The 26,138-nt window shown below is 46.6% G+C and overlaps 1 protein-coding gene across 2 annotated transcripts; it reads right to left on the reverse strand.

Annotated features, from left to right (window-relative positions):
• Positions 1 to 1,439: 1,439 nt before the first annotated feature.
• On the reverse strand, positions 1,440 to 26,131 carry ZNF512 (zinc finger protein 512). Of its 2 annotated transcripts, XM_061990352.1 has the most exons (14): positions 25,939 to 26,131; positions 22,286 to 22,344; positions 20,396 to 20,607; positions 18,424 to 18,513; positions 15,324 to 15,410; positions 13,956 to 14,080; positions 13,240 to 13,326; positions 11,982 to 12,080; positions 9,493 to 9,660; positions 8,758 to 8,949; positions 8,004 to 8,105; positions 6,684 to 6,746; positions 5,551 to 5,649; positions 1,645 to 5,077 (listed from the first exon to the last, which is right to left on the reverse strand). In XM_061990352.1, the coding sequence occupies exons 1-14, from the start codon at positions 25,960 to 25,962 to the stop codon at positions 4,778 to 4,780; spliced, it is 1,707 nt and encodes a 568-aa protein (XP_061846336.1). In that variant the 5' UTR covers positions 25,963 to 26,131; the 3' UTR covers positions 1,645 to 4,777. The 2 variants fall into 2 exon arrangements, with proteins under 2 accessions (XP_061846337.1, XP_061846336.1); XM_061990353.1 differs by lacking the exon at positions 5,551 to 5,649 and having other exon boundaries at positions 1,440 to 1,726.
• Positions 26,132 to 26,138: the final 7 nt, after the last annotated feature.

The raw sequence follows: 26,138 nt of genomic DNA on the forward strand, positions 1-26,138 counted from the left end.
TCTGCTCTCACCAAGGCTGCTGTGGCTGCTGTTCTGCATTGCCTGTTGTCTTGCCTTCTCTTCACTAGATGATAATGTCCAAGGTATGTTGTGAGGGTTCAGTTATTTCTTTTGGTGCTTCCTAGTTTCTGTTGTAAGAAACAATGAAGCCATGAAGAAACATGAAGGCATCTAAGCCAAGAGCCTAGTAAAGCTAAAAATGGATCTGACAGGTATGTTGATAGCAAAAATATCCATTATTTTCATGGTTGTAGAGCACACAAATGATGGAGGTTCCTGAGATTCTTTCATTGGGAACTAAAATCAGCTTCTATTAAGGCCCTGGGGAAGAAGTTTGTTGTTGCTCATTGTACAAGTGAGAATGCAGATGAATGGAGAAATATACAAAGCACTGAACCTGGGGCAGAAAAGCTCAGCTCAATGAGAAAAAGAATGAGGAGCACTGGGCAAACTCTGCATCCCCATTCGAACCCCAATCTGTAGCTGCCAGGCAAAAGGAAGTGTTGTGCACCTGTGTCAAGAGGCACATAGCGTGCAGGAAGCCTGATCTGACTCAGATGCCTAATCTGTCTGGAACTGATGGTATCTTCCTTGGGGCTTGGTGTCCAGCCAGGGGCGTGGGCTTCAAGGAGGGAGAAGCTCACCTGAGAGTCCTTAAGAGGGAGGTTTGAGCAAAGCAGCTTATGGGAAAGCCTAAATTAGCCTGGGTTGTTTAGCCTGGAAACTATGAAACTGAGGGGGATGTGCTGACAGTTTCTCTTTATATGCCTGACAGCTGCCAAGTGTATAGATATTTTAGCCAGCACCCAGCATCAAAACATTTTCTACAAAGAAGAAAAAAAGAGATGGGTTATCATCATAGAAGACTCCCTTCTGAGGGGAACAGTTCTCCTGTCTGGAGGTTGCAGAGTGCTTGTCTCCCCTCAGGCTCCTCTTCTCCAGGCTGAGCACCCCCAGGGCCCTCAGCCCCTCCCCAGCACACTTGTGCTCCAGCCCCTTCCCCAGCTCCGCTGCCCGGCTCTGGACACGCTGCGGCCCCTCAGTGTCCCTCTGGCAGTGAGGGGCCCAACACTGAACACAGCACTCGAGCTGCGGCCTCACCAGGGCCCAGCACAGGGGACGGCCACTGCCCTGGGCCTGCTGCCACACCACTGCTGATACAAGCCAGGGTGCCACTGGCCTTCTTGCCCACCTGGGCACGCTGCTGCCTCATCTTCAGCCGCTGGCACCAACCCCTCCAGGCTCTCTGCCCCAAACCTGTAGCACTGCCCGAGACTGTTGTGACCCAAGTATGTAAGTACTTGCAAGCAAATTACATCTGCAGTCAAATGCATTTTGAACCACTTCTCTGCTTCTAGAAAATATTTTTGTAAAATCAGGGAGGATTATTCCATTGTAGGTTTAAGTTCTTGAAGACCACAAAGACAGATGCTTAAAGTCTGACAAGTGCCTTTTAAAACATACAGTTTTTAATAACTTTTTTGTAATCAAGTCTTAAACTGAGAACAGTTCAATCATGTATGTCATGAAATGTGTGATGGAAGGTCTTTATTGAAAGCTGTTATAACAGGGAATCAGCGACAAACTCTTCCATTGCAAATCCTTCTATCTCAAACACAACGGGAAAGCAGAAGAAACCCTCAGATTTAATTCACTGGCATACATCATCTCCCAAACCTTCCATTTTGTGAAAGAAAATTACCACATCCAGATTCAGGCAACTGATCTGAAGAAGAAAAAAAAGATTTGCTCTTAAAGAGATCACAAATGTCACCGGAAGAATGAAACTGACAAAAGGTGGTGAGAACACAAATGAATGAATGAATGAATTCTACGTGAAGAATGTACAACAAATTCCTAAATCTGGTGTGGGTGCATGCCTTTGGGAGACTTCTATAAAGTATTAGATCCCATTAGACCGTAGTGGGTCTGGGCTGGTAGTGATTTTCCACAGCAGCTCCTGCAGTGCTGTGCTTACTGTTGATATTATGACTACTGCTCACACAGCATCAGGGCTGTCCCTCCAGCATTCCTTCCCCCACCTTCACCAACAGCTGTGGGTGGGCATGATCTTAGGAGAGACCATGGCCAGAACAGCTGACCCAGGCTGACCAAGGAGATATTCCATACCATATGACATCAGCTCAGTAATATAAACTGGGGGAGAGGAGCAGGAAGGGGAGGCGAGATTCATTTCTGGCCTTCCCAAAGCAACCGCTACGCGTACTGAAGCCCTGCTTCTCGGGAGGTGGCCGGACATCGCTGCTGATGGGAAGTAGAGAGTAACAGCTTTATCTGCTTTTTGCTTCGCTTCCCGCACACGTGGCTTTGCTGTTTCTTTATTAAACTGCTTTTATCTCAACTCATCTTATTTTCTCCCCTCCCTGGCTTGCTGAGGAAGTGGGTGATAGAGCAGTGTGGTGGGCACCTGGCATCCAGCCAGGCTCGAACTACCACACCTTTGCACCTTAGAAACTTAACTTTCTCAAATTCTAACGTTCGTGCAGTGTATTTTGTGTAGTGCTGCCTCAAATGCAGCTGTAGAAATAATATTTTTGGCCACTTGCAAAAATGTCATTGTTCATCCTGTGACACATAAACTCCAACTTGAAACTGTTTGTACCCATGAAGTGTTCTTTGACTCGATGCCCAACTGAACGTGATAATGTGTCTCAGCATGTTATGAGCATCACCTTAAATAACTCCACGAGGTCTACAGTTGCATCTGTAATGGCAATATGGAAAGCACGCCTTCAAAAAATACAGGATGTGACAGAAAATGAGTGTTTCTTTGAAATGATGACACTTCCTGTATCTTTCACCAGGCATAACACAGCCAGCCAGCGGAGGGAGGTGATTGTCTCACTCTGCTCTGCACTGGTGCAGCCCCACTTCCACTGCTGTGTACAGTCTTGGGTGCCTCAACATACAAAGGACATCAAACTGTCCAAGTGTGTCCAGAGAAGGGTGGCCAAGACGGTGAAGCATCTTAAGGGCCAGACATAGGAGGAACAGCTGAAGTCACTTAGTCTGTTCACCTTGGAGAAGGCTGAGGGGTGCCCTCATCAGTCAGCACCTTCCTCCTGGGAGTCAGTGGAGGGGCAGGTGCTGATCTCCTCTCTCTGGGGACCAGCAATTGGACATAGAGAAATGGAATGAAGCTGTGTCAGGGGAAGTTCAGATTGGGCATTGGGAAAGGGTTTTCCATTGACAGGGTGGTCAGTGACTTGACAGGCTCCTCAGTGAAGGGGTCACACCACCAAGCCTGTCAGAGCTCAAGGAGCATCTGGACGACCCCAGACTGTGCTGGTGTGGCTCTGCCACCACCTCTTACTGGCTGCAGCCAATCTAGAAAACCCTCTGCTGTCACACTGATGGAGCACAGGGGGACTGTTAGTGACTTTGTTTTCATGTGCTGTGTTATGTGGGCGGATATGCTGTTGATATAATTCTGCAAAACCCAGGTGGTCACAAAGTAGGTTTTGTCAGTAACTCCTAAATGACAGTAAATAGAACTCTAGACTGAATTCCACTACGAAAGCCCCCGTGTAATTTATGGGTTTATCCTTGTCCATCTGGTGGGCAGGAAGGTAGTAAACATGTGTGGCCCAAGTTGAGCTGCATGGTGTGGAGTACTGAGGAGAAATGCTGCAGACAACTGAACAGCACCAGAGCATGCAGAACAAATCAAGGGTGACATAAGACAATGAAGGTGGCACCTACAGTGCAGGAAAAAAAAAAAAGACACTATGGGAGTGTGGGCATGGAAAGAACACACTGGCAAGGCAGCTCAGTAGCACCTGGCCTTCAGCATTAGCAAGACTGCTGTTGTAGATCTGCACAAGTTGTTTAGATCTTGCAGCAAGTTTGTTTCCCAGATGAGTCTGAAACAAGCAGTCTTCAGAGGGCCCACAAAGGCCATCTTATTACATTAGTTACCGGAAGTCTCTGAAAGTCCAGTGAATCTCCCAAAAAAGCTGGAGAGTATTTATTCCTCACTGGACTGGAAGACCCTCTAAGTATATCCAATGCCCGGTGCTACAGAAGACAGATGATGGGGGAATAGTGGGTACCTGGTGAGGGTAGTAATGATGTCCCATCACTTCCAAGCAGACCTCATGTGCTCATAGCTCATGTGCTACTGCCTGATGCTGAGCTTAAACATCAGCGTATGAAGTAGAGACAGTTCCCTGTACAATAGACTGGAGCACGTGCTAGGTAGGTATTTGCTCTTCTGTGGCAGCCTTGCTGACAAAAGGACAGTTATAGGGTAAGCTAAAGCCTTTGGCCTTTGTATTCTGCACGGTCCTGCTTAGTTTGTGTGTATACTATGCAAAAAAGGATTCCTCTCTTAAAGAGACCTGAACACTGTGCTAGTCAGTCCACTGCAGGAAGAACTGCGAAACAATAACCCTGATCTCACCCATCAGAGGAAGATAACAAAACAGACAGCTGCTGTACCAGAAACCACTAAACAAGCAACTAATGTGACCCAAACTGAGACTGTAATCAGAGCAGGAACTACGCCGGGTACCACTGCTAGTGCCACTGTCCAAGCGAACTACACCAGGAGAGGCAGCCTCTGTGCCACAGCTTTGGTTTCAAGTCTCTCTCAACTGACTAGAAACAACAGTTTCAAAATCAAGGTAAAGATGTAGAACGAGAGTCACAGTCCCACAGTCAGTTGCTTCTATTAGTGCTGTGGGTTATGAGCCTGACAGAAGTGCAGCTTGTCACTGGAAAGCTTTAGGATTACTCCTTCTCTTCTTCCAAGGGTTTACTTCCGGCCTCGCTTGTGGCTGGTTCTTGGAAATTCATCTCTCTGTGCAACTTGGTGCTCCCCCTCCTCGCTACTCACACTCTCATTGTCCACACGCTGCAGACGACCTCTCTTATTTCTTCTCATTTTTTCAGCTCCAGCAGTGGGAAGCTTCTTGGCAGACAGGGTCCCATTTTTCTTCTTTTTACCCCGGCTCAAGGGACGTTTCTTCTGTTGTTTCTTTTGCTCTTCTCTTTGGCGGATTTTCATTAGCTTCTGAAAGCTTTTGGTGGTAGTTGTGTTCATATCAAACCAGTCCTAGAGGGTTTAGAAGGCAACAGGTTGGTTACCGATGGTGGAAATACTACATAAAGCCTACCAGGGCTTAGAATAAAGCAAAGGTTTCTTGACATGTGAGATCTCGAAAACCAGTTGCCTGACAAAGGTCTCTTCTTCAGGGTTTCTCCTTAGGTGTCACTGTCTCGGAGGATTCAGATTTGATTTGGCAATTGCCTGACTAAAGGAATGGGAAATGCTGAAGAGCTCAACTGAGCAGCAGCAGCAGCTTGGGACAATATATGTGGCATGACACAACACTTGCTCCCCATAAATAAGACCAGCTAGCTACATTTAAGCAAACCAAAGGCCATTCTGAGTTCAAGACCCTGTTCCCAAGAGCGAGCAAGGGAAAAATAAAACAGGGCAAGCAACCAGCATTTCCTTTTCAAGACACCCTCCCCCACCTCCCAACAAGAAGCTGGGGTTTGCTGATTCCATTCAGCCTGCCTTACCTCAGCATGGACGGAGTTGATGTGATACTTGACCCCACTCTCTGAAACAAACTCCTTCTCACACAGGAGACACTTGTATTTACCAGCCACAAAGTCTCCCTGGCACCAAAACAAAAACATCCATCACCAACTACTGCCTAGAAGGCCAACAAACCTAGATATATTTTAATCTCGATCAGATATAACCCAGCAGTAAGAAGCAGAAACTCTTATTCATACCAGACAATGCTTTAACTACAGGAGCACTGAGATTATTGACCAGTTACGTCCATAAAGTATAGGAGTGCTCCGTGAGATGTTACAAGGTCTCCAACACTGCAACTGGAAAAAATGTTCTTGTAGCTGTGAACCAGCAGGGCCAAGGATATGATTGTCCCAGTGCTAGTGAGGCTGCACATTGAATACTGTGTCCAGTTCTGGGCTCCTCCCCTTCTGAGGAGCTGCAGTGTGTCCAGAGATGGGCAACGAAGCTGGTGAAGGGTATAGAGAACAAGTCTGATGAGGAATGGCTGAGGGAGCTGGGGCTGTTTAGCCTGGGGAAGAGGAAGCTGAGAGGAGACACGATCACTCTCTGCAACTACCTGAAAGGGAGTCATAGTGAGGTGGGGATCGGTCTCTTCTCTCCAGTAATGAAAGATAAGACAAGGAAATGGGTTCAAGTTGCACCAAGGGAGGTTTGAATTGGACACGAGGAAGAACTTTTTCACTGAGAGGGTTATTAAGCACTGGAACGGGCTGCCCAGGCAGGTGGTGGACTCCTCATCGCTGGAGATATTAAAAAGATGCAGAGATGAGTTGCTGAGGGATACGGTTTAGTTTAGTGATGGGCTTGGCAGTGTGAGGTTAGTGGTTGGACTTGATCTTAAAGGTCTTTTCCAACAGTAGTGATTCTGTGATTCTGAATCTACAGGGAGGACTGCAGTTTCACTAAAATGCATGCTATTAACCTGCCCCCTCCTTGTCTCAAGTGGTGCTTGCAATGGCAACTCCATTAGCACATAGGGAAGTGCTCAAAATGCAAGGAACTCACATTAGCAGATTGCAGCACAACAGCTTGAAAAAGAAGTTATCTAAGCAATAGCAACAGCCAGACTACTGGTATAAAAGACAGTGAATACAGCAAGACTACCAACCAAGGTACATGTGCCGAGGTGAGATTTCAGTCCCGAGACGCTGCCATATACAGATTCACAGCCCTGAAACAGCAAAAAAGCGTGTGTCAGCAAAACTCTAGTGAGAAATGACCTCTTCCTGCACAAGAAAGTTTTATTCTCTGGAAGACAGTTCCAAAACAGATAAGAGAGTTGGAGAGAGGGAGATATCAAGTCCTACAAAGCCAGTAAGCTTCTGACAGACTGTTGAAGAGACTTAAGCTTTCAGTATTTCCAGTTTCTAAACATATTTAGATATAATAAAGAGACTCCTGTCACAGTTACATTCACCCTCTATCAAAAGCCTGAGTAGAATGATAGTTTGCATTTTGCCTGAAGTGCAACAGAGATTAATTTCAAAGAAAGCACAGGGCCAAGTACAAGACACTTCAATCTGTCCTGCCCCGCTCATGTATCTATTGGCACAGTGCAGAAGTACTGCACCTGGCATCAACGGTCTCAGGTAAAGGGCAGCTACTCCATGTGCAGCTTTAGGCATCAGTCTCAGGGTACTAGACCATGCTCACCTGACAGCCCAGATCCTAAAACAAGAGGTAACTGCAGGACATGCTTCTGGGCTCTTGGTTGGTGAGAGAGGACAGACAATTTCTGGGGCAGCTCCACACACAACATTAAGTTGCAGTTCTTATACTTGGACATGACCCAAGCTTGAAAACTGGGCAGAGTGCTGGGTGTGGTGTAGATCAGGGAGAAGGCATTGTCTCTACACCATACCCTGAGGGAAGCCACCACTGGCCCTTGGCTAGCCATTGGTGTGGATCACAAGCATCACACTGACTATCATTTCCACCAACGGGGACATTTCTTCTCACTGGATCTGACTGGTGACTGTAAGAAACTAAGGGCATGTGCTTAAGCATCCCTAGACCAGGATGACTGTGCCATGCACAAGTCTTCTGTAGGCCATTTCCAGCTTTCAAAAGAAGACTTCAGTGCTGTGCCAGACAAAGCCTCTCTACTCTTACATTTCCATCTCTACTCTTCCCTTCCTCTACAATCAGATGTAGTGTATTTAGTACCAGGTCCCATGTGGATGTGAAAGTTGGGAGCTTTCTGACACCAAGTTACTGGCTCTGAAGTGACAAACACATCCCCAGAGGGATCATCCCTAGGGCAACATTCCAAACAGGGCCTTGGTTACACTAACCAACCATACTGAGATGGAGCAGAATTTGTCTCCCACAGAGAGATAAAGTGCAATTTCAAGGTTATACAAAGCTGTTATCTGATGCAGACCTGAAATCTGTCCCCTTTGAGGCTTCAGCAACACTTAAGCATTACCTGATTTGGGCAGTGGACTCTTCGGTACATCTTAATCTCTGTTTTCCATTTGCACAGCACATCTTGACTAAACGTGGGCAATCCGGGACGAGTGTATTTCAGCTGAGATAAAGAGATGGAGTTGAAAGCTGGAAGCAACGTTAGCTACACATAGTGCCAAGTATATCCCTTTCTCTCCCAGGCTGTGAGACAGAAGTGCTATTTCTTGTCCTACTCTTAACAGCTAAACTCTCAATAACTAATCTTCTCCTGCCTCACTGACTCTCTACAAAAATAACTGCATCTGGAAGACTCCCAGAATCCAAAACTTCCCATAGCTTTGACTACAACAAGGTGCTTACTTCATGAAAATCATAAATCATCCCTTGCCCTTGGGTTTCTCTTACAGCCCAAAAGATGAACCTGGAAACTCTGAAGCCTGAAAAACCGTGAAATATTTGTCACTGCAGCCTATGACTTGTGAGCAGCATGCTGCCTGTAACTGCCTTTGTTAGTTGTGCCTGCTGAAAATTAGGGCACTAGGACTTGAAAGCTGTTACAGCCTGCCTGGATAAAATACTCACACCTCAGCAATTGCTACTGTAGCAATAACGTAATCTAAGACCAGAGAAAACAAAACCTCATCCCTCTTACGTGGTATTACTTCTTGCATCCTGCTTTCCATGGCCTGGCAACACTGGGCAGGTGCCAGTGCAAGACTCATCTGTTGTGAAAAAAGATTCAAATCCTATAAGGCATTTTTAAGGCCTTGTACCTTCCGGTCATCTGGAATCAAGTCCTGCAGAACTTTTCTCTTGGGCCACTCTTTGGCCAGCTCTTCTCCAGCTAGCTCATGGAGATAGTAGACTGCCACCTTTGCAGATCTCCTCTGGACTCTGCCTGAGCTGTCTGGCTCCTGCTTCATTTCCTTCAGGCTCTCTGTTCTCTCCTCACGGAGGAAAGTTACCTGCAATGAAGGCCAAAAAAAAAGGTGAGCTTCCTTCACTAGCTCCTATTTCAGTTACACTAAATATTGACAATAAATATTCTGTCAAATCCCTAACAAACAAAGATGCTGCTGCAGCTGTGGCTTGCAGTTACAGACAGAGGACAGAAGCGCATCCCACTAGCGAGGCAGACCCCCAAATGTACTCAGAGGGGTCACAGCAGTAAGGCTCAGGCAAAGTTTCTTGCAGCCACTGGTCTTGAAAGGAAATCACATCATTTGCTGTAAAAGGCTCACAGACAAGCAGTATAGTACTGCCTGTTCTGCTCCAGTGTTGGGCAAAGCAAAGTACCTCACAAGTTAGTGCATGTCAGCAATGTTTTTCTCTGGAGCACAAGCCAGCCTAGGGGAAGTTTACTGCTGCTGTGGTGATTTACTATTAAAAATCTTAGTCCTGGTCACAGAATAGCAACAGCTGCTGCTAGAAGGAAAGTATCAAGGACAGAATACTCCAGAGAGACAGAAAACCACAAAGAATTGCTATCCCTAATCACTCGCACTTACCGGGCCGTGCTTAGACCGGAGATGGTAGGCAAGCCCTGCCTTTGATCTGTATGCTTTCCCACAGTGATGGCACTTCATAGCAATCTTGTCCAGCTCAGATGCAGCCTTCCCACATTTTCTAACGTGATATAGGTATCCCATTATGCTCGTGAAGCTTCCTGTGCAGCCCTGTCAATGCAGAAGAAAAATACATGGAAGAAAAACCACTCTCCAAGTGACCGTAAGATCCCTGTGTATAGAGTCCACAGTTCACTGACCAAAGTACTACCACTTTTTGTGCCAGACCAGTGTTCAACAGGTAGTAAACTTTCATGTTAGTCTGCTCAGATACTAGAGTATCTAATATCCAGAGTATCTCCTAACCCTGAATCCAGTGATGAACTGGACACTGAGCTTGGAAATGGGACAAATCAAACATGCATCAGCAGGTGTTTAATGTTCTTAGATGTATCCATGTGCTCTCCATCTTTTTTTCTAGCTGTGGCCAATCTCAACATTTTTGAACACTGCAGATGAACTCAGTCAGTTAATTATGCATAAAAGCACCTTCCCAGCTACCAAAGCCAGGAAGGCCAAGGCATGACTGGAGCTGAACCTGGCAAGGGACACAAAGAAAAGGGCTTCTACAGGTATGTCAGCCAGAAAAGGAAGGTCAAAGAGAGCATTGTCCCCAGTGAACATGACTGGCAAACTGGTAAAGAGAAGGCTTAAGTACTCAACAACTTTCCTGCTTTGGTCTTCACTGGCAATCTCTCTTCCCACACCTTTTGAGTGGACGGACCTTGTCAAGGCAAGAACTGGTGGAACAAAGTCCCTTCCACTCTAAGAGAAGATCAGGTTTGAAACCATCTTAGGAACCTAAACACACCTAAGTCTATGTGAGCTGACGAGACGCATCGCACAGTTGTGAGGCAACTGGCTGATGCAACTGCCAAGCCACTCTCCATAATATTTGAAAAATCATGACAGTCAGGTGAAGTCCCCAGTGACTGGAAAGAAGGGAAACATTGAACCCATTATTAAAGAGTAGAAAGGAGGGCCCTGGGAACTACAGACCTGCCAGCCTCACCTCTGTGCCTGGGAAGACCATGGCAAAGATCCTCCTGGAAGCTATGCCTCAGAACATGGGGGACAGGGAGGTGACTTGAGACAGCCAGCATTGTTTCACCAAGGGTGAGTATTGCCTAACCAACCTAGTGGCCTTCTATAACAGAGTGACTACATCAGTGGACAAGGGAAAAGCTATGGCTATAACCCACCACAACTTCTGTAAGGTCTCTGCCATGCTTTCCCACAACATCCTTCTCTCTAAATTGGAGAGATGGATTTGATGGATGGACTATTTGGTGGGTAAGAAGTCAGGTGGATGATCACATCCAGACAATAGTGGCCAAGGGCTCAATGTCTGGATGGACATTGGTGACAGTGGTGTCTCTCAGGGGCCCACACTGGGACTTTATCAACGACACAGACAGTGACATCAAGTGCACTCTCAGCAAACTGGCAGATGACACCAAGCAGAGTGGTGTGGCTGACATGCCTGAGGGACAGGATGCCATTCAGAGAGACCTGGACAAGCTTGAGAAGTGAGCCAATGTGAACCTCATGAGGTTTAACAAGTCCAAGTGCAAGGTCTTGCACATGGGTCAGGGAAACCCACAGCATCAACACAGCTTGTGGTATGAAGGGATTGAGAGCAGCCCTGACGAGAAGGACTTGGAAGTACTGGTGGATAAAGTACTGGACATGAGCTGGCAATGTGCACTTGAAGCCCAGAAAGCCAGCCATACTCTGGGCTGCATCAAAAGCAGTGTGGCCAGAAGGTCAGGGGAGGGGATTCTGGTCCTCTGCTCCTCTCTGGTGACACCTTACCTGCAGCACTGAGTCTAGCTGTGGGGTCCCTGGCCCAGGAAAGACATGGACCTGTTGGAGCAGGCCCAGAAAACCATCAAGAGGGTTAAGACACCTCTCCTATGAGGAAAGACTGAGAGAGCTGGGGTTATTCAGCCTGGAGAAGACAAGGCTCCAAGGACCTTTCAATACTTAAGGGGAGCTTCTAAGAAAAATGGAGACACTACAGGGCCTGTAGCAATAGAACAAGGGGTAATGGTTTTAAACTAAAAGGGGGGAGATTCAGACTAGATATAAGGAAAAAAGGTTTTACAGTGGGGGTGGTAAAACACTGGAATGGGTTTCCCAGAGAGACTGTAGATGCCCCACCCCAGGAAACATTCAAGGTCAGGTTGGATGGGGCTCTGAGCAATTTGATCTTGTCCCTGTTCATTGCAGGAGCAATGGACTAGATGACCTTTAGAGCTCCCTTACCCACCCAAACCATTCTGTGATTCTACAATACTCTGTCCTAAAAGCAAAGCTATGATCTTGAAACCAATCCAGCTTTGGCCACCACCAAAGCACACCCAGCAGAACTCTCACAATATTTTCCATTCCTGCACCAGCTGCTGTTTAAGTCAGGACACTGAGCTTACCTCCCTTGCACACTTGAGTTTTCCCATACGCTTCAAAACCTTCCGAAGGCGGTCTCTCTCAAGCTGCTCATCCAGTTCTCCTCCCTCCTTCACAACTGGCTAAAGCACAGCAGAAAGATGAAAGAAAACCACAGGACGCTCAGCATTTGTAGTTCTTCTCATAAAGAATTCACTACTCAGCACACTACTGCAGGAAAGCTTCTAAAATAATTAAATCTCTGCAACTTACAGAAGTGCATCTAATACAGTGATCATTCTGTATCCCAGGACAACTGCATTATCTCTAACAGGAGTAAACTGCCTGAAAACCACTTTGCAGACAAGAGTTTTAACATTAAGGTAGCTAAAACCTTGAAAGGAAATACAAGGGCTTATATTTCCATAACCACTTTTCTCCCCTTCTGCCTGTGGAAAGTACTTACTCTGTCATGCATCCATAACATTTACTGGTCCTACCACTTCCACTCAGCCTCACTAAAGCCAAGATGACTAATCACCTGTAACAGTTGTTCATTTATGCTAAACCATAGCTCAAGTTCCATTTTGTTCTCTGACAGTTACTGTATATTATTTACTACCCTGCCTTATAACAATATTATACCTGGAATGAATAAAAAGTTAGAATTGCATGACAAACTTATTGCTCAGGGACAGAACGTGATCCCTGGGCTTTTTTATTTGCTAGTACAGCTGTAGGTTAAGAAACCACAGTACTGGAGGCTATGTAAAAAGCAGAAGTAACAAATTATCTGAACCTTACTCAAGCAAACTTTAATTCTTCACAACTAAAACAAGAGACATTACCTTCTTTAAAGTAATAATAAAGAGGAAAAGCAGATTGTAGCATTAGTATCTTTACAGTAAATGGAGACAAGAACTGAACTGCTGCTTCTGCTGTCTTTTACCTTTTGACTTGCAATCTAGTCTGCTCTAGCTGTGGAAAAACTGCTTTCTAGCAAAGGACTGGAAATTGCAGTCTAATGAGCAATCATTTTCCTTCCGATTGAGAATGCTTTTTATGTGTGACTCAGCCAGCTTAAACAGAAATTTATCCCCTCTTTTTAAAATGCAGCATGCCTACCATCTCTGGTAACATTCTACTGTTTTTTCAGATGTCAAATTTCACAGGAAAAATAACAGCTAGACAAGACTTGAACAGATGCTCAAAACCACACCATGTTCTGTTTCTATGTGCATCAGGGAAGGAACAAAGACTCTCCTGCCTGTAGGATTTTCAGATGAACAACAGTTATGTTACCTGATTGTTATGGTCTGCCATGACGTGGTATTTCATCCCTCCTAAAGACTTCAGCTGCTTCCCACAGTGGTGACACGTGAACTTTTCCTAGAAATAAACAAGGACACAGTGTGTGTAACTGTACATTAACCAAAGCAGTGTGAAACTCTTTGGAGGAAAAGAGAGGGAGAGAAGAACATTTTGTTTGGGCTTAGGAACTGCCAATTAAGAACAGAAGATTTTATGGAGCTTAAAATTTGAACAAACTAGCTACACTATTGGCCACTACCCCAAACCTCCAGTAAAGTGAAAAATTCTTCCTTGTGTTTCTTTGGAACCTCTTGTGTTCCAGCTTGTACCCCTTGCCCCTTGTCCTATCATTGACCATCATTGAGAAGAGCCTGGCTCCATCCTCCTGACACCCATCCTTTACATATTTGTAAATGTTAATGAGGTCACTCCTCAGTCTCCTCCAAGCTGAAGAGCCCCAGCTCACTCAGCCTTTCATCCAAAGGAAGATGCTCCACTCCCTTCATCATCTTTGTGTTGAGCAAATGCTAAGCAAGAAGTATGAATGAAATGCAGCCTCTTTACAGATATATAAAAGACTCCTGCTTAGAAACGTGATCATGAGATGAAATCGGTTTTATATGCAACAGAAAACAGCATGCAGGCATTTGTACCAGTAAGCCGAAGAGGAGTAAATACAACATTGGTCACCTCTCATGTGTTCTTACCTGCCTGCAATTTACCATATGTTTCTTCAGTCCTTCTACAGTCTTTCTCGTCACAGCCCGGCAGGTTGGACAGGTAACTTGGCCTTTGTCTTGAATTTCCAAGGACCATTGCTCTTCCATGCTACCTGTCAAAATAAAAAGTCTGAATACAACTGCAAGCATAGTATCATTTTATTTTCTTTCTAAGTGGATTGTGAATCCTACAAGAAAGCAGAATACACATAACTGAACTCATGTCCAGCTATGCCTCAACAGGTTTGGCTCATTTGCAGCTTTAAATGTGTCATGTGACAAGACACACTTTGGGAGGTCATTTTATAGAAACTCTTCAATCCCACCAGCCCCTGTGAGGAGTATCCTTCCACTTGTTCAGTAGAGATTTTTCCTTCCCTCATTTTCATTACACAATTCCTTCAGCATACAGAGTAAGTAAGCATCCTTTCTTCTGGCTTTTTCAGGATAAAAGTAGTCACAGAAACGATGAACAGCTTCAGGCAAAGTCTTCAATTCAGTTCTACTAATCAAATCTTTAGAACTCCACTTATGTCAGCCAGTAGTTTTGTCACCAAAACAGTTCTGGCTGCACCACCAGGCCAAATTACTCAACAGCCAGGGCAAAGTACCTCGTGTGGCACCTGTCCTCTTTTCGAAATGCCAAAGAAAAGCTTGACATAATCCACAGAGATTTATAAATTACTGAAATGGGTTATGGGAAGAAAGTGTCTTAGCAGCCACCTGCTCAAATTCTTGTCCTAAGATCTAAAGGCTTTCCTCTTTGACCTGTAATAACAGGCAGGGGTTGTCTCCAGGTGGCATGGGTAAACTCTGTGAGCCAAACAGCACTTCACAGGAAACTGGGGTATATAATGAGTGCTGTAGGCCACACATACCAAATCATTCCACTTGCTGAATCATCAAGGCTAATGCTATTTTTCTAGGATGGACTGCTAGGATGACTACCAGGTTGCCAGAAGAGGTGATTTGGCAGCAACAGCTACAGAGCTTTTCTTGCAAACATATTCTACAGACTGAAAAAGTATACAGATTCATACGAGTTTTACAGTAAAACTAATGTAACAGGATTTTGCTCAGTTCAAAAAGTTATTCCCCCTCCACTGTTCCATTATGCAGTGGTAAAGTGACATGGAACTGCACTATTAGGCAGTATAGAGTTCCCCCAATCTTGCTCTGCAGTACTGACACAGTGCCAAACTGACAGCAGCCAGTTCTTCCTCATCAACAGTAAAGCAACCAACAAAACTGACACACCAGAAACACAGGTGTTGCTCATATTCAAATCCTGGAATCGCATTTCTCTCTTAGCTGCTTTAAAAATAATTCTAAGCAACTGCTTCTTCTTCTTCTTACCTGTGCCATAGGTTTCTGGTTCTTTCTGAACACAGTGACTTTTCCTTTCGGAGTTCTGTTTTGTTCCATCTTCTTGTTTTTTTCCTGCTATAAGACAAACGAGAAAGATCAGAAGGCTTAGTTCTATGAGCTCTGTTACAAAAAACAGAGATTTTTTTCCTAGGTGGCTGTTATTTCTAGTCTGCTGTCCCAAAGCTACTCATTCAGAAACGTTCAATGTTGGTTTGGGTTTTTTTTTAAAGGAATTTTAAGATTATGTTCTCTACCACCTTTCAAAATACATACAGCTATTTATAGCTGCAGGCATTTGTCCCATCCTGACATTGGTAATCTGTACGGTTGTTCATACACAAAGCTCAGGGGATGGGAACTCTTCACATTGAAACACTCTCCATTCACAGTATGGCTGACCTGACCTGATGACTTGCTGACAACCAAGTGGGCTGTCCCATTCCTCTACACATTCCCGTTTTGTTTAGACCAAACAGCTTATTGTTTCAGTATTTTCTCATGGGTTGTGCTTTTTGCTCTCTTCTCCCTGTTTGCATCAGTTGGTCCACACATTTCCTGAACTGCAGTGCCCACTGCTGGAAACAGAACTCCAAGTGTGACCCTGCATTAGAGCAAAACAATTATTTTTCATGTCTGAAAGTCTACATTCCTGCTCAAACACCTCAGTGTAACATCTGCTTTTTTTAAAAAAACAAGTATGTCACTGCTGGTCCCTATTCAGCTTTTGATCTGTTATAAATCTCAAATCCTCTTCTGAAGAACTGACACCTAGAAGGTTCTTCTTTGTCTTTCATCTGCTGAGATGAGGCAGCAGCGTGCCCAGGTGGGCAAGAAGGCCAGTGGCACCCTGGCTTGTATCAGCAGTGGTGTGGCAGCAGGCCCAGGGCAGTGGCCGTCCCCTGTGCTGGGCCCTGGTGAGGCCGCAGCTCGAGTGCTGTGTTCAGTGTTGGGCCCCTCACTGCCAGAGGGACACTGAGGGGCCGCAGCGTGTCCAGAGCCGGGCAGCGGAGCTGGGGAAGGGGCTGGAGCACAAGTGTGCTGGGGAGGGGCTGAGGGCCCTAGGGGTGTTCAGCCTGGACAAGAGGAGCCTGAGGGGAGACATCATCACTCTCTGCAACTTCCTGACAGAAGAAAGTTGTGGCCAGTCAGTCTCTTCTCTCCAGTAATGAATTCTAAGACAGGAGGAAATGGCCTTAAGTTGATCCAAAGGAGGTTTAGACTGGAGCTGAGTAAGAACTTGTTTCCTGAGAAGGCTGTTAGACACTAGCCCCAGCTGCCCAGGGAGGTGCTGGCAAAGCTGTGTAGCCGAGGTGCTGAGGGACAAGGGTTAGTGGTGGGTTTGGTAGTGTGAGGGGAGGGGTTGGACTTGATCATCCTAAAGGTCTTGTCCAACCAAAATGCTTCTATGGTCTGTGCTAATATTTTGTTCAAACTACAGTGTTTTTAATTTTACACACTATATTCCACTACTTGCCCTCCTGGGCACGCTGCTGCCTCATCTTCAGTCACTGGCACCAATCCCCCCCAGGCCCTTTCCCTGTGGGCAGCTTTCCAACCCCTCTGCCCCAGCCTGGAGCATTGCCTGGGGTCGCTGTGGCCCAAGGGCAGGACTCAGCCCTTGGCCTTGTTAAACCTCATTCCATCACTCCAGTCTGGCCAGGGCTCTCTGAAGAGCCTTCCTGCCCTCACACAGATCAACAGTCTTGGCCAATTTGGTGTCATCTGCAAAATGACTGAGAGTGCATGCACTCCATCCCTTCATCCTGACCGTTGATAAAGCTGCCTCAATACTGAGTTCTGGGGAACACCACTGGTGACCGACCAACAACTGGATTTAACTCCATTCACCACAACATTTTGGGACCAGCCATCAGCCATTTTTTTACCCAGCAAAGAATACACCCATCCAAGCCATGAGCAGCCAGTTTCTCCAGAAGAATGCTGTGGTAAGTGGCATTAAGGGATTTACTAAAGATAAAATCCACGTCCCTTCCCTCATCCACTAAAGATGGAGGAGATCAGGTTAGTAAAGCAGGACCTCTTTTTCACAAACCCACAGTGACTAGGCCCGACCACCAGGTTGTCTGGTATGTGCCTCACAATTACACTTGGGATGATCTGCTCCATAACCTTCCCCAGCATCAAGGTCAGGCTGACAGGCCTGTAGTTCCCAGGATTCTCCTTCCAGCCCTTCTTGTGGATGGGGGTCACATCCAGTAAACTGAGATCTCTCCCATTAGCTTAGACTGCTGATAAATGAATAGGTATGTCTGGTTTGTTTAAGTGCTCTAATCTTGTTCTCCTTCACTGAGTGTTCCTTTCTCCAGACATTCCCTCTAGTCTTGGGTGCCTGGGGTTCCTGAAGGATTCCTTTGACTGCTAAAGACTGAGGCACAGGAAGCACTGAGTACCTTGGCCTTTTCCATGTCAACTGTCCCCAGTTTCCATGTCTTGTTCAGTAACATACACTTTGTCTAGTGTTTCCTTTGCTATTCTTGTTGCCTTTTACATCCCTTCCCAGATTCAACTCGAGGTGGGCCTTAGCTTTCCTAACTTCACCTTTGCAAGACTGGATGTCAAAAGTATACTTGCATGTCATCTGCTCCCACTTTCACTTGTATACTTCCTTTTGCACCTAATCACTGATGAATAGCCATCTGAAGGCATAAAAGACCTATGATTTCAAGCATTTCCTTTGTCTCTGTGATAAAAAAATAATGAAGTGGTCCTTAACATAGCAATATTGCTGTTATCATCTACTCATGAGTAACAAGATGTTCACAAGTAATTTGTCTGATTATTTGACTATGTGTCTGAATCTTCTGGGAAACTGAAATAAAGCAGAGTAGTCTATATTCCCTCTACTTTCTTTCCTCCCTCCCTCCCTTTGTTGGACTTTTAAGAGATACTGAAATTAAAACAATCATCTCTCACTGTAAAACAGAAACTAGTCAACAGTCTCTTCCCTAAAAAATATCCAGAATCAGAAGCAGAGTTGGAAGACTGCAGAGCATAGCATTTGGGTTATCAGAGGAAGTCCGAAGTACCTAGAAACTTGTAACTAGGAATTACAAGTTATTTGTATTACCTGAAATTTTCTGCTTTTTCTTAGGAGAGTGTTTAAGATCTTCGCCTTCCCCTTGCTCAGCTTTCCTCTTGCCTTTCAACAGTACTCCTTCTGTTAATGAGTAAGAACAGAAAAGCCTCCGTCTCGTTATTCAGTCTGGATAATGGCTTTGAGTCTGTTGATGCTTCAGCTTACCCTCATATTCAATAAAAATAATTAACAAAACCCACCAAAGTAGTTTTTTCTAAGGCACCTGGACAGTAGTGAGCTAGACACAGCCTTTTGGCTCAATGAAATTTAGGCACTCCACAGACTGCCATCCCTGGACACAGAAGATACAGAAGAAATAGCATCACAGCACAGTCTGGGAAAATACTTCTCCCCAAGATGACAGCCAGAAGGTGCTAGGTTATGTCATGAAAAGCCCATCTGCACACATGCTAAAAGAAGCACAGAGAAACAACAGCAGATGTGGAATACCAAATAATATCCTGCCTTCATAGAGGTTCACTATTTCCAGGACTATCAAAGGCACTGTATGAGCACAGAGAAGTATAGAAGCACAATGGCAGGCAGGGGAACACAAATTACAGACTCAAAGAACCAAACACCTTCTTCCCAGCTCTGCCCCAGGAGACCCACCAGGATGAGTCAATTGGAGCTGCTCTTTGGTGCACTCTTTGGAAGGGAGAGTGAGAAGGGACAGTGTGGTGTTAATGCCTAGGGTCAGGTGACATATGGGATGCTAGGGAAGAACAATTCAGGATTACATAAGACTGGGATGTTCAGGAGTGGTATCAAAGAGAGGGAATTAGGTGCTTTGGGGAGGACTGAGTGTGGGGAAACAGACATAAAAGAATAAAAAGGACCACTTGCTTGTACGCAGGGGGTTGGTCGGTATGCAAGTGTGGTCACAACTGACACCAAACAGAGGGACCAGGGGAGAGTAGTGTCTGTGAGTGTGAGTCTGTCTGTAAGCAAGTCTACACTAGCAACTGGCATGGCTCTGTGGGCCACACATCCACGTACCAGCAACTGAGGAGACTGGACTACAAAGGCCAGATACTGAGCAAACTGAGCGTTTGAAGACCAGCTACAGGAGAGATTCACATTGCACATATGTGCGCACACACACACATACATATATACACATATATACATGTACTCATATTTACTTTTTATATATGTTTCTTTTCTCTCACTAACACATCTTCATCCTGATCAGACAGAGAGGCAAACAGGATGGAGGACCCTGGTGAGAGTTTGTGGGAGTGTTGAGTACACCTCCTTACATCTTAATCTGTGTGGCTGGCTGTGTATACATGTTGTACATGTACACTTATACCTACAGGAATATACCCTTAGTCACACTACTGGGTAGCCCCTGAGGTGTGGAGCTGCATCAACCTTGCCTCTGTCAAGCTACCAGGTTTGGCTCTCCTCACAACAAGATGGAATACTGATTTTGACTTAGGAGATAAGAAGAAAGTGCATTAGAGTGAAGTTTTTGGCGCTCCTACAACATGAATGCTCCTACAACAAATTAATACCCAAACCACTCCAAATTAGAAAATAGTGACAGATGCAAGTAAAAAAAAGAAATAAAAACATCCTTAAAAAAAAGAAAATACTCCATGAGGTACAATGGTCTAATACAGAACACCACTGAATGGTCCTTTTTTCTACACCTTTAGTACTGTTTGTCTGTTTTTAAAGCTCTCAAAACATATTCCTGATATGACTGGCAGAACCCTTATACAAACCTTTTCTGATCTCAGTCACATAATCATCAATTTTAATAGGCAAGTCACACAAAAGGACCTGCATAACATCAGAGAAATTTACCTACGCTTCTGCAGTGCAAGTTTATTTCTCTAACACATAAACAGCATCACCAAGCTTGTAATTTATTGCTGAATTGCAGCACGTCTTTCATAAGTCATCTAAGTTCTCATAAAAGACCCAGAATAAAAATGAGTTTTGCACCGAGTACCTTTTTTTTTGGCAGGTTTGCTAATGCCATTCTTCATCCCCCTCATTTCCAACCAGTACGCCGGCCTGCGAATGGTCCGCTTGCTTCGGGATTCTTCTGGACTTCCATTCACTCGATGCTTTGGTGAGGCAGAAGAGATGTTGCTGACTGTCTCATCATAGTCACTGCTCAGCTCTATTACAGTAGTTTCCACCTCCTCGTATTCCTTAGACCTGGAAAACATCAACTTGAAATCCTATGTATGTGGATACATACATACAAACACCACCACAGTAACTTGACAGAAAATAACCCTTTCATCTTTCCAAGTACTCTAAAAATTCATCTCACAGTTCATTGAATCCCCTGACTTTTGTGAACTAAAAATTTCCATCAAGATAAAACATCCTAAATGTTATTTTTCAGTACATCTTTTAGGGAATGACATTAGAAAGCTGCTTGAGAGGAACAGAAAAAAATATTCACCTTACCTCAAAACTTCAACTTAAGAAGTGGCCACAGGTTGATCTCATTTAAAAATATACATTTATCCTCAAGCAACCTTCTTGTTCTTGTGGAAAATAAGAACTCTTTTGCAGCCCATCATCAGAGCACAAGTGTGCTGGGGAGGGGCTGAGGGCCCTGGGGGTGTTCAGCCTGGAGAAGAGGGGGCTGAGGGGAGACATCATCACTCTCTGCCACTCCCTGACAGGAGGCTGTGGCCACGGGGGGCCGGTCTCTGCTTCTGAGCTACAAGTGACAGGATGAGGAAAAATCACCTCAAGCTGTAATGGGGAGGTCTAGATTTCATATTATGAAAAAAAAAAATCCTCCAAAAAGGTTATCAAGCCCCGGTCCAGGCTGCCCCAGAAGACACACCGGGATGAGTCCCCAGGCCTAGAGGCGATTCCAAAGCGCTGTAGCTGTGGCTGAGGGACATGGGTTAGTGGTGGGTTAATGGCTTGACTTGATGATCTTAAAGGTCTTTTCCAACTACAGTAATTCTGTGATTACAAGACCTTTCCATCCCACAAAGGGCAAGATGTCCTTCAGTATGTATTCCCAGAGTCAGAGTTGACACTATGCAATTAAAAGACTTAATGGTATTAAGAATTTTAACCATCAAGGCTTTCAGCAATGAAGACAGTCTTATCCTACAAATCAGGCTACACCAAAGACTAATTTAGACTAGCCAGCTGCACTGATTTTTCTTCCTAGAGATCAGAGGGAATTTTGTTTCACTGTTATCAAATATTTCTCTCAGCCCTGAAATGTCTGGACATTTATACAACTGTACATGACTGCAAAACGAGTAGGTGTCAAACAAACACAGAGTATCTATTCTTTTGGCAAATACCATCAACATAAGAGGAAAGAGCAGGAAACAGCAACAGTTTTCAACACACCCCACTGCTACTACAATTCCAAAAGTGAAATAAGCAGATCGCTTGAATGATGACTGTGATGGCCACCCCAGCTCACACCCTGATGTTTTGGCACATCAACCCAGAAATTAATTGATGGTACATGGTCAAACCAGTATCTACTATGTTTAAGGAGGTACTGGAGAAGGATGGAGAGAGGAATTCTCAAATTACAGACTCTCAGTTGCAATTGCACTCAAAATACATAGATTTTGGAATACTATCTGGTCTCGAACACAAAATACTTATCTTTTCAGTGTTAAAATCCTTTTAAAAACAATAAATTAAAGATAATATCCCTTGAAGTGTCAGAAAAGCACTTTCCTATGAAACAATAAGCAAAGTGAGCTGAGATCCTCATCACAGAAACCGAAATTGTTGTGGCTTCTAAAATTCAGAACATTATGTAAAGATCACACTTGCTTTTCCAATACAAATCTTTCAGCTGTTTTCTTGCCCGCAGTCAAACTAGACAAGAAACACTCACTTTTTGTTTCCCCGAGATCTCTTGACCTTCTGCTGTCTGTGACGTTCAGGTCTGGTGCCCTAACAAAGCAGAACAATTCACATTAGCAGTATATTTTTTTGTCTTTTTGCATGTTTCACTTTTCAGTCAAACACACTTTGAGGATATGCATGCCATCCTTTGAAAAGGAAAGTGTTTAATATTTTGAACTCCAGCTGAATTATAACTGGAATTAAAATAGGGATGAGCCCCATGTTGAATTAAAGTCAAAGGAATTTGGCAGAAAATAACTCCCCTTGTGTTCCAGCTTATCCTGAGACATCACAGGGGCTGGGGTCGGCTGGGTTTACATTCCAAGTGATGCCCAATTTGGTGCTGTATGTCCAGTCATATTTGATGCATTGAAGTACTACAACTATGGACGCACTAACAGCATGATGCACTTTCAGCCCAGTCCCGTTCATGAACATGCATGGCCACTCTTGGAGTGGTCACACGGAGATTGGTCACATTCAGTAAAAACTCTCATGGCTAGATTAAGCAATAGTGCAGTTCATTGAAGCAACAGAAGTGCAGATTCTTTTGGATTGCTGGTGATAAACATACTGTCTGCAAAAGCATGTGCAAAAGGCTGCAGGACCTGGGGTTGTACAGCCTGGAGAAAACTGAGGGAGGACCTCATTACCACTTTGAAAGTATTTTAAAAGGTGGATGTCAAGACGATGGGGCTGCACTTTTTTCCGTCGTCTCCGGTGTCAGGACAAGTGGCAGTGGACATGAGCTGGAACCCAGCAAATGCCACTGAAACAGCAGGAGAAACTTGTTTGGTATGGAGGTGAGGGAGCCCTGACTGAGGCTGCCCAGTGAGGGTGTGGAGTCTCCCTCTTAAGAGGTTTCTAAACCTGCCTGGATGTGTTCCTGTGCCCCCTGATCGAGGGCAATTTGCTTTAGCAGGTTTAGATGACCTGCTTTAGATGATCTCTAGAGGTCCCTTCCAACCCCTACCATTCTATGATTCTATGCTAAGAATATGAATAACATGGCTGGAGATGAGTGCATTAAAACATGAAATGACTCTCTAGAGATTTCCTGGGAAAGAACTCGCCACAGTTGAGTGTTGGAATTTCACCCAAAGAGCATCCTTAAGGAAGAAAAAGAAGTTCAGCCTTCGATGGACCCCAGAAGGAAGCGATGAGTCCTGCTGAGTTGTCTGCTCCCCACACCCCTCCTTCCTTCAGACATATTTATATTATTTGTTTACTTTCAGGCGGTGCTTGAGTGACTTAAGTCATACAGACCTTCGTTATAATTGGTGAATGTCATGGTTTTGCAAGGAGCCGCTCGCAAGCCGCTCGTTTGCGAGGAGAAGGGGAGCACATTGACTGGGGAAAACATCAAACAGGCATATGATAGAATTCGAAGAAGCCATAAAAACGTGATGACTTGTCAGAAGGAGATGCTGAGAAACTTCAACTGTTGTATGAAAACTAGGGTGCCCAGACGTTCCCATGGCAGGCGGGCGCCGCCGCCGCTGGCGGCTCTGCAGGCAGCCCGGGGCAGGTCCCACTCGCCGTCAGTCCGCTCGAACACGGGGCCCTGTCAGCGGCCGGTGGCAGACTCCGTGGCCGCAGCTCCGGCGCACAGCAGAGAAGAGGAGCGCCGAGATCCCGCTCCTAAGCCCAGCGAGACCCTCGCGGCACAGCTTTAGTCTCACTGCTGCTGCTTCGGTGGCGCCGGCCCGCTCCAGCCATCCCGACGGCGGAGCCAGTCCCGCGGCGGCTTCCGGCTCCGGGCACGGCCCCCAGTGCCCCGACCGCCCACAACCCCGCCGCACGCCCCAGGCACTAGAGGCGAGGACACCGGCACTCACCGAGCTGCCACCGCCTCCCTTCATGGCACCGCCGCCGCTGCCTCGTCAGCACGCAGCGCGCCCGACCGCGAGGATCCCGCCCGCCTCAGGCCCCCAGCGGCTGCCTTCCCGAGCCCCCCGGGGGGTGGTGCCGGATGCCCCCGAGCCCCTGCCCAGCCGCCCAGAGCGGGGATACCGCGCAAGCATGTACGGCCGCCCCCCCGCCGGCCTCTCCGCGCCCCGGAAGGATAAGCGGGTGCTGGGAGCATGGCGGCGGCCAGAGAGCTGCAATGGGAATGGCATACAGGAGAACACGGGCAGGTATTTGAAGAACTTTTTACCTGTAATGATTAGGAAGACATATGAACTCATCCAGGTCGCTGGCACAGTTACTGCCCCGACTCCAGCAGCAGATATTGCTGCTAAATTAGCTGTGCCAGTATCAGTTACTGCCCCAGGTTCAGCAGTAGACGTTGCTGAAACAACTGTGGCTACTCAAACCTCTGGCAGCTGACATTGTTGTTGCCCCAACTCCGGTAGCAAACTTTGCTGCTTCAACTGTGGCTACTCAAACGCAGGCAACTGATATCATTGCTGCTAAATCAGAGTATCAACCTGCGCCAATATCAGTTGCCCCCACACATCAAAAGAAAACACAAAAAATCATCTCTATTTTTTGTTTGTATTCCTTTGATATAGTTTACACACATCTAGTTGTGCAAACTGCAGCATCTGGGAAACCCCTACATCAGAAATGTGATGAAATCTCACTGAGGAGCCCCTAGAAAAATTTAAGCCTGTGACGATATAACAGTAAAGCCAATGTTCTTGCACAGGTCTGAAAAAGAGAAACAGCAAGTCTAGAATCTGAAAAGATGCAAGAAATTTTATTTGCAACTGGGCCGTTCCTGTCTCTCCATGGAGTGTTGGGCATTTCTATGACCTGCTGGACACAGGCTATTCCGCAACAAAGCATCTGGAAAGAGAGTGTTTAGGCATAGTGTGGAAATGCTCACTGAGACCATGAGACTGATGTGGAAATGGCTAGTGGGTCTGCCGTGCAGCTAGAGTGAAAGCACCAAGTGTCCTGCATTGCCGCGACTGTCTCTATATCCGAGGGAAAACACTGGGGCCCCGGGGCCGGCGTGATGGCTCAGCACCCCTTAGGGAACTCCCTATTTCAGTCCCATGTTTCTGTTCCCATCTGCACACCTAAGGGACTACCGTCTGCTGCAACGGACACCTTTCAAACAGAACGGACGACTGTCCCCGGCATCCAGCAGCGCCCTGCCCCCGATCCCTCCCCGGCCCCCGGCCGAGTGGAGGTGGGCCCGCCGCCACCGTAGGCGGCTCCGGTCCGCGCCGGGCTGGGTGTCAGCTGGTGACCCATGGCAGGCGGGCGCTGCCGCCGCCGCTGGCGGCTCTGCAGGCAGCCCGGCGCACGTCTCACTCGCCGCCAGTCCGCTCGAACACGGGGCCCTGTCAGCGGCCGGCGGCAAAGACTCTGGGGCCGCTCATCGCGCCGAGGCCGCAGCTCCCGCGCACAGCAGAGCAGAGCAGAGAGGAGCAGAGCAGAACACAGCTGCGCCAGACCGGGATCCCGCTCCTTACGCTCCTATGACCAGCGAGACTCTCAGGGCACAACTTTAGTCCCACCGCTGCTGCTTCGGTGGCGCCGGCCCGCTCCCGCCATCCCGACGGCGGAGCCAGTCTCGCGGCGGCTTCCGGCTCCAGGCACGGCCCCCCGTGCCCCGACCGCCCGCAGCTCGGCCGCACGCCTCGGGCAACAGCCGGCGGCACTAGAGGCGAGGACGCCAGTACTCACCGAGCTGCCGCCGCCGCCCTTCATGGCACCGCCGCCGCTGTCTCGTCAGCACGCAGCGCGCCCGACCGCGAGTGTCCTGCCCGCCCGCTTCCGCCCGCCCGCTTCCGGCCGCCTCAGGACGGCAGCGGCAGCTGGCCCCGAGCCCCGCGGCGTGGTGCCGGATGCCCGTGGTCCCCTGCCGCGCCGCCCGGAGCGGGGGT

This window comes from Colius striatus, chromosome 2 (genome assembly GCF_028858725.1).
Source record: "Colius striatus isolate bColStr4 chromosome 2, bColStr4.1.hap1, whole genome shotgun sequence".
Taxonomy (NCBI): Eukaryota; Metazoa; Chordata; class Aves; order Coliiformes; family Coliidae; genus Colius; species Colius striatus.

Bases quoted from the DNA above. Each gene is read 5' to 3' on its own strand.
- ZNF512 (XM_061990352.1), bottom strand. From the start codon at position 25,962: ATGAAGGGCGGCGGCGGCAGCTCG. The intron at 20,608-22,285 runs GTGAGTGTTTCT...GATGTTTTCCAG, and splicing joins AGATCTCGGGGAAACAAAAA to GTCTAAGGAATACGAGGAGG. The intron at 5,650-6,683 runs GTTGGTAGTCTT...TTTTGGTGCCAG, and splicing joins ACCTCGGCACATGTACCTTG to GGAGACTTTGTGGCTGGTAA.